The sequence below is a fragment of the Furipterus horrens genome, unplaced genomic scaffold, assembly GCF_987537825.1.
Source record: "Furipterus horrens unplaced genomic scaffold, mFurHor1.1.pri manual_scaffold_17, whole genome shotgun sequence".
Taxonomy (NCBI): Eukaryota; Metazoa; Chordata; class Mammalia; order Chiroptera; family Furipteridae; genus Furipterus; species Furipterus horrens.
In genome coordinates this window covers 13,443,103-13,450,360 of record NW_028327187.1, presented here as the reverse complement: position 1 = coordinate 13,450,360, position 7,258 = coordinate 13,443,103, and the positions used below count along the sequence as shown (strand labels likewise).

The window sequence follows — 7,258 nt, the reverse complement described above, 5'->3', positions numbered from 1 at the left end:
AGCAGATTTCAGTGACTGGGGGGGGGGGGGCGGGGTAGAAAAAGAGAGGGAGAGAGAATTCCTATTTGAAAAGACCATGCCAATTCAAGATCTTTAGTATTTAAGATATATAGAACATTTATGGGATAAAATTTCCAGCAGAACCTGGTTTTCTATTTTTTTCAATCATCTTTAAGAAAATTTTATTTTAATGTATTATTTACTTAAGCTCTGGTTTAGTGGCTAAGAGATCTTCATTGTTAGAAGCAGCATGCACTCAGAGAGTACAAACCTAACTCCATTGATTACTAGTTGTGTGATCTCATGCATATTTTGGTTTTGCTGCTTTGAGCTTCATTTTCCCCAACTATAAAAGATTCAAGACATTTTCAAGGTTTTTATGAGAGTTAAATGAGATAATGTGAATAATGTTCTCAGCACATAATAAGGAAACAATGAAGGGTAACTATTATTGTTTTAACTGTTTAAAGTCCATCTTTCGAACAGTTCTCTGCAGATAGTCTGCATCTGAACCTTCCAGAGAGTTTATTTAAAATGAAGATTCCTAACTTCTACTTTAAACCATCTGAATGACAACCCTAGGGTGAGGCCTAGGAGTCTGTACTTAATTTAAGCCCCCCCTCCTCCATCTCTCCTTCTGAGTTTGAGATATGAATTTTTTTCAAGGAGAGAAAAATGTCCGCACTTGGGATTGATTTTTTTCTCAGTGAGTCTTGGGGTGAATGGAGGTCTTTTGTAAATTGGCACTTTTCAGTCAAAGTGCTAAGGAGAAACCTTTCTGTGAAGAGACTGAGAAAGCAGAAGAGTCTTTTATTTTTGAATGGACAGTCCCAAAGAGCTCAGAACATGTTGAAAAGGTGCAAAACATTGCAGGTAGAGATGGAAGTGGATCTATAGCTGACTTTTATGGAGATGAAAGTTTAGATGAGTATGGGACCAGATGAGTTTGAGGCTTCTATGGTGACTGGGGAGGATGGAGATAAAAAGCAGGGACAGAGTCATCCTGTCTCCAAAAAGATATTTGTTATCAAGCTGTTTGATGCCAGAAACAGTTCATAGTCAATCTAGTCTGCTTTAAACATTTTATTTTTCACAGTTTAAATAATTAAATGAGCCCTGGCTCGTGTGGCTCAGTGGATTGAGTGCTGGCTTGCGAACCAAAGGGTCACCAGTTTGATTCCCAGTCAGGGCACATGCCTGGGTTGCAGGCCAGGTCCCCAGTTGAGGATGCGCCCCCTTCCCCTCTCTTGAAAAATAAATAAATAAAATCTTTAAATAAATAATTAGTTAATAAGAAATAATCTTTTTATTAAAATAGATTACTAATTGGAGATAAGATAGGTATTTCTTCTCTAAATTGAAGTTTCTGTCTTTTCCCTACTATTTTGCACTTAAATTGTTATAGGAAGATTACACTATTGTTTTGGCATGAATTAGAACACTGCCCTGTGCTTTCTAACCAGAGTATCTAAAACCTTCATGTTTGGATACATAAGGTGCTTGACATTGCTTCATTAGGCAGGTTACTTTTATATTCACAGAAAGCATAGAATGTAAAAAGAGACCTTTCACTGTTGCTGTAATAGCTGGAAAAAAGGCATGACAGTGAATCTACTGAGTTCCCATACTACTAATGTAATTAACCAGGCATCAGTACATGTTTTATTACTTCTACTATATTTAAATATTTGCAATAATACTTCTTACTTTTAGAGTATACTTTAATGGAGAAGAACAACAGTTAATTAACATACAAAGCATTTGTCGGATGAACAACAGACATCACTATATATATTTTTCAAAGGGATAAACTGAGTTCTAGAGAACCTAGGTTTCCAATAACAATGCAAATATAAACATGGTATTGGACTGTGAGGAATGAAAGCAATTGTAATCTTTTCTACCTCCCAAAGACAGTAAGGAATAAAAGGGCTTTACTATTATGCTGTCTGTGCTTCACTCCCTAATCTTTCACTTATTTTTAGGACCTCTGACATTCTATAAATACAAGCTCAAGGGTAACTTCCTTGAAAGTGTTGTCTGGGTCCCTAAAATGGAACCAACACCTCAGCTTTAGCTTCCACATGTTTACAAAATGACTGTAGATGAAATTACATCCTCCCAGGATACCTCTCTTTTTCTGGATTGTGAACTTCCTCAGGACAGAAGCTACATCTTTTATATCTAAAGCCCCAAGGCCTAGCACAGTGCCTGGCACACAATACATGCTGTTGAATGGATGACTTAACTGAGTAAGTGAATTATGGATTACCTTTCACTTGGCTCCTCCCAATCTTCTATCCCCTTCCTCTGGGTAACTGAAGAAAACATTTTTGATTCATTCATACCTTGACTATTATTGTGAACTCCTAAAGGAGCAAACTGAGGCAAAATGGAAGTAGAGAGAGACTTTTGTTTTCCAATAAAATTGGTTTGGGCTAGTGATACTTATTCAAAAGATTTTTTTAAAGCTGCTTAGATATTAGAAGCAGTTTCTAAACTAAATAAGTAGATAATCTGTGTGTGTCATTTTGAAATAAAACAAGTTGTGTTTCATAAAGATGAAAGAGTTTGAAATCTTAAAATAGTAAGTATATCCACTATAAAGAAAATGCAGTCTCCAGCACCTAGCAAGCATAAATATCTTTAAAAAAAAAAAAACCTTCAGGGATTCATATTTAAACAATTTCTTTTTTAAACTCTTCAAAAACTCCTCGTTGTTCTTAGGATAAGATCAAAAACATCTATTGTGAACTACATGCTTACTTGTTGATTCATTTAAAAAATGTTGTCTATTATGTATTTTAGGCTCAGAAAATACAGTGGTGAAGGAGTGGAGTAAAGCCTCAGTTCCCAAGGAAATTAATACTGGGCACAGGCCACTGGAAACTGACAGACTATAACTAAATATTACAATCAATAAACAACATAAACAAATAGACAAGATAAATTCCAATGTAATGAGTGTTGTGAAGGAAATAAAATGGAATGATTTTTTATAGAAAATGAGGTATTCTTTCACTTTCCCACACTCCATTTTCTCAGCAAATTTGTACAGGTTAATCCCTCTCCCAGGGCTTCTCCCTCATCTGCCTTTCCTCTGTAAACACCATTCTTCCTTCAGCTCAGTTCTCACCTAAAAATGACAACTTCTCTAGGCTAAATGTTCCTTTTATATACCTCTCCCACTGTACTCACATGGCTCCTTTGTAATAATATTCATTGTATTTATAAGTATTTGTTCAACATCTGTCTTGCCACAAGGGCAGTGCCTTCTTGTCTGTGGTCTACTGATCTATTCCCAGTGACCAGCATATAATAGATGATCAATACATTTTGTTAAGTAAATGAACAGAAAGAAGATTGGAAAATTCTTTTACCTTTATCCTGTTAAGGGAGATTTCATGAGGAAGGGGTTAAATCATCTGAACATCATACATATGTAAAAAGTAAATTGAAGAGAAATGCAATTAGGCTGGAAGAAAATTGAATGAGAATTACTCAGTGGTTTCTTCCTTGAGTCCTAGGTGGCACTGAATGCCAAAATGGAATAAATAATTTTGAGAAGTAATTTCCTAGATATAGTAAGCAGCTCCTTGATTATAATCAAGCATGAAAGAATACATGGAAGAGACAAGAAAGGAAAGAAAGAAAGAAAGAAAGAAAGAAAGAAAGAAAGAAAGAAAGAAAGAAAGAAAGAAAGAAAGAAAGAAAGAAAGAAAGAAAGAAGGAAGGAAGGAAGGAAGGAAGGAAGGAAGGAAGGAAGGAAGGAAGGAAGGAAGGAGAAAGAAAGAAAGAAAGAAAGAAAGAAAGAAAGAAAGAAAGAAAGAAAGAAAGAAAGAAAGAAAGAAAGAAAGAAAGAAAGAAAGAGAGGAACAGGGTAAGGGAGGGAGGAAGGGGGAAGGAAGGGAAGAAGAGGGGATGGAAAAAAGGAAGGGTACACTTGAAAGTAACTGTTCTGGTACCCGCGCCGCTGCCGCCAAGTCCGGACCCATCCCTGCACGCCACCAACGCCATCTCGCCGTGCACACCCAATTCCTTTTGGTTCTAAGTCCAATATGGCAACTCTCAAGGATCAGCTGATTGTGAATCTTCTTAAGGAAGAACAAACCCCCCAGAATAAGATTACAGTTGTTGGGGTTGGTGCTGTTGGCATGGCCTGTGCCATCAGTATTTTAATGAAGGACTTGGCAGATGAACTCGCTCTTGTTGATGTCATGGAAGACAAATTAAAGGAAGAGGTGATGGATCTCCAACATGGCAGCCTTTTCCTTGGAACACCAAAAATTGTCTCTGGCAAAGACTATACTGTAACTGCAAACTCCAAGCTGGTTATTGTCACAGCTGGGGCACGTCAACAAGAGGGAGAAAGCCGTCTGAATTTGGTCCAGCGTAATGTGAACATCTTTAAATTCATCATTCCTAATGTTGTAAAATACAGTCCCAACTGCAAATTGCTCATTGTTTCCAATCCAGTGGATGTCTTGACCTATATGGCTTGGAAGATAAGCGGCTTTCCCAAAAACCATGTTAATGGGAGTGGTTGCAACCTGGATTCAGCCCTGTTCCGTTACCTAATGGGGGAAAGGCTGGGAATTCACCCATTAAGCTGTCACGGGTGGGTCCTTGGGGATCATGGAGACTCTAGTGTGCCTGTGTGGAGTGGAGTGAATGTTGCCGGTGTTGCCCTAAAGACTTTGCACCCTGATTTAGGCACCGATGCAGATAAGGAACAGTGGAAACAAGTTCACAAACAGGTGGTTGACAGTGCTTATGAGGTGATCAAACTGAAAGGCTACGCATCTTGGGCCATTAGACTATCTGTGGCAGATTTAGCAGAAAGTATAATGAAGAATCTTAGGCGGGTGCATCCAATTTCCACAATGATCAAGGGTCTCTATGGAATAAAAGAAGACGTCTTCCTTAGTGTTCCTTGTACCTTGGGGCAGAATGGAATCTCAGATGTTGTGAAGGTGACTCTGACACCTGAGGAAGAGGCCCGTTTGAAGAAGAGTGCAGATACCCTTTGGGGGATCCAGAAGGAGCTGCAGTTTTAAAGTCTTCTAATGTCATAACACCTCACTGTCTAGGCTACAACAGGATTTTAGTTGGTGATTGCGCATATTGTCCCATTTATCTGATCTGTGATTAAAAACATCAATTTCCTAAAGATAGAAATGGTAATGGTCCATAAACCCCTGCATCTGTATCCTGATGGTAGAAGGTACTTATCTTGTGTAGCCCTAACCTGGTTAGTGTGAAATAGTTCCACCTCCTCAAAGGCACCACTGCCAGTGTTGCACACACTACAGGTGCCCTTCAAACGGGGTGCGTATTCACTCTGTGCTATGTAACTTGTGGTTCCTTTACCCAATGTGCCTAGTCCAGATTTTTCTATCCAGTCAATCCCATCCTGGGATCCAATGTATAAATCTAATATTGCATGTCTTGTGCATAACTGTTCTCAAGGATCTTATTTTGTGTACCGTATGAATCAGACTAGTGTACATTGCCATATAATGTAAAATGAAAAGTCTACATATAAATAATGCAACCAACGATCCAAGTGTCATACCAACTAAAACACCAAATAAACCTTGGACAGTGAAAAAAAAAAAGAAAATAACCTTTCTTCTCAATACCAAGTAATGCATGCATATTGTAAAATATTCAAGACAATACAGAAAGAGGTAAAGAAGTTAAAAAGACTAAAAATCCCTTCACATTTTATTTGCATGTATATTCATCTGACTTTGATGCATATTTACACTTTCTCTTTAATATAAAAACAGAATTATACATGTCATTTTATAAATTTCTTTCTTCCATTGAAAATATACCTGAACGTATTTAGATCTAAATACTCATTTTTAATGGCTATGTAGTTCATTATGTAGATGTGCTGTATTCAACTATGTTTTAATAGTTATTTTTCTGATTTTTCAGGATTTCAATGATTAACATCTTTGTACATTCATTGCATAACTCTTTGTCCAATTCTTTTCCTTAAGATACATTTCTGTATATATCTTGTGGGTCAAAAAGTATGGATATTTGAGGCTTTTGATACACATTGCCAAACTGCCTTAAAAATAATACATCAATTTATAACAGTAGCATACAAGTATGTCCACCTCATAGGATCTTCTTCAATGCTTAACATTATTTATTTTTTAAAATTAGCAGTGTATCTGTGCATATGGAGATCCCATCCTTTTAAGTGTTTTTTTTTTTAAGATTTTGTTTATTTATTTTTAGAGAGATGGGAAGGAAGAAAGGGAAAGAAGCATTAATGTGTGAAAGAGTGGGTAGGTGGGTGGTGCAGGGGAGAGCAAGGGGGGGGACTGGGACAACTGTAATAGAACAATAAAAAAATGAAACAATGAAAAAAACTATGTGTGAAAGATACAGTGACTGGTTGCCTCTTGAACTGGCAGCCCTTTGGTTTACAGGCCGGCGCTCAATCCACTGAGCCTCACCAACCAGGGCAATATTATTAAATTTTTAACTATTGATATTCTGAGGGGCAAAAAAGAGATGTGCTATTTTAATTTTTATTTGTGATTACTAGTGAGGTTGAACATTTGAACTGCTTTTCCATTTCCTTCGCACATTTTTAAACTGTGGTATCTATTTATTTATTTTCGGAGAGAGGGGAAGGGAGAAAGAAAGGGAGGGAAATATCTATGTGTGAGAGAAACATCAATTGGTTGCCCCTCACACATCCCCAACCTGGGACCTGGCCTGCAGCCCAGGGATGTGCCCTGACATGGAATCTAACCAGTGACCTTTCAGTTCACAGGCCGGCACTCAATCCACTGAGCCACACCAATCAGGGCTGTGCTATTTATTTTTTAAAAATAAATTTCTAATAGCTCTTTATGGACTAGTAATATTAGCTAGATATGTTTATCATATGTTTGTCGATTTGTCATTTGTCTTTGAATTTTATTACAAACTAGTATTATCCCTTAGCCATCATGTGTCCTTGTGAATTTTTTTTCAGTTTGTCATTTGTCTTTTAATTTTACTAACCTTGTGTTTTGACATTCCAAAGCTTTACTTTTATTTATGAAGTCATATTTAACACTATTTCCATTTCTGGATTTGGTGTCATGTTTAGGAAGTCCTTCTACATCGTCAAGGCTGTAGACATATTCACTTACATTTTCTTCGACTTTTATGATTTTATATTTTAAGTTAAGCCACGTTTGCCTTAAGAATATGTTAAGGAGTGGGTAAAGTTATTAGCATAAGC

The 7,258-nt window shown here is 37.1% G+C and overlaps 1 protein-coding gene across 2 annotated transcripts; it reads left to right on the top strand.

Moving 5' to 3' along the window:
• The first annotated feature begins 4,010 nt into the window (after positions 1-4,010).
• On the top strand, positions 4,011-5,152 carry LOC149990565 (L-lactate dehydrogenase A chain-like). 2 transcript variants are annotated; one of them, XM_090264285.1, is made up of 2 exons: positions 4,011-4,745; positions 5,015-5,152. In XM_090264285.1, the coding sequence occupies exons 1-2, from the start codon at positions 4,059-4,061 to the stop codon at positions 5,150-5,152; spliced, it is 825 nt and encodes a 274-aa protein (XP_090120411.1). In that variant the 5' UTR covers positions 4,011-4,058. The 2 variants fall into 2 exon arrangements, with proteins under 2 accessions (XP_090120411.1, XP_090120410.1); XM_090264284.1 differs by having other exon boundaries at positions 4,017-5,107.
• The last annotated feature ends 2,106 nt before the right edge of the window (positions 5,153-7,258 follow it).

Excerpts from the sequence above, each read along its gene's own strand:
- LOC149990565 (XM_090264284.1), top strand. The coding sequence starts at position 4,059 with ATGGCAACTCTCAAGGATCAGCTGATTGTGAATCTTCTTAAGGAAGAA.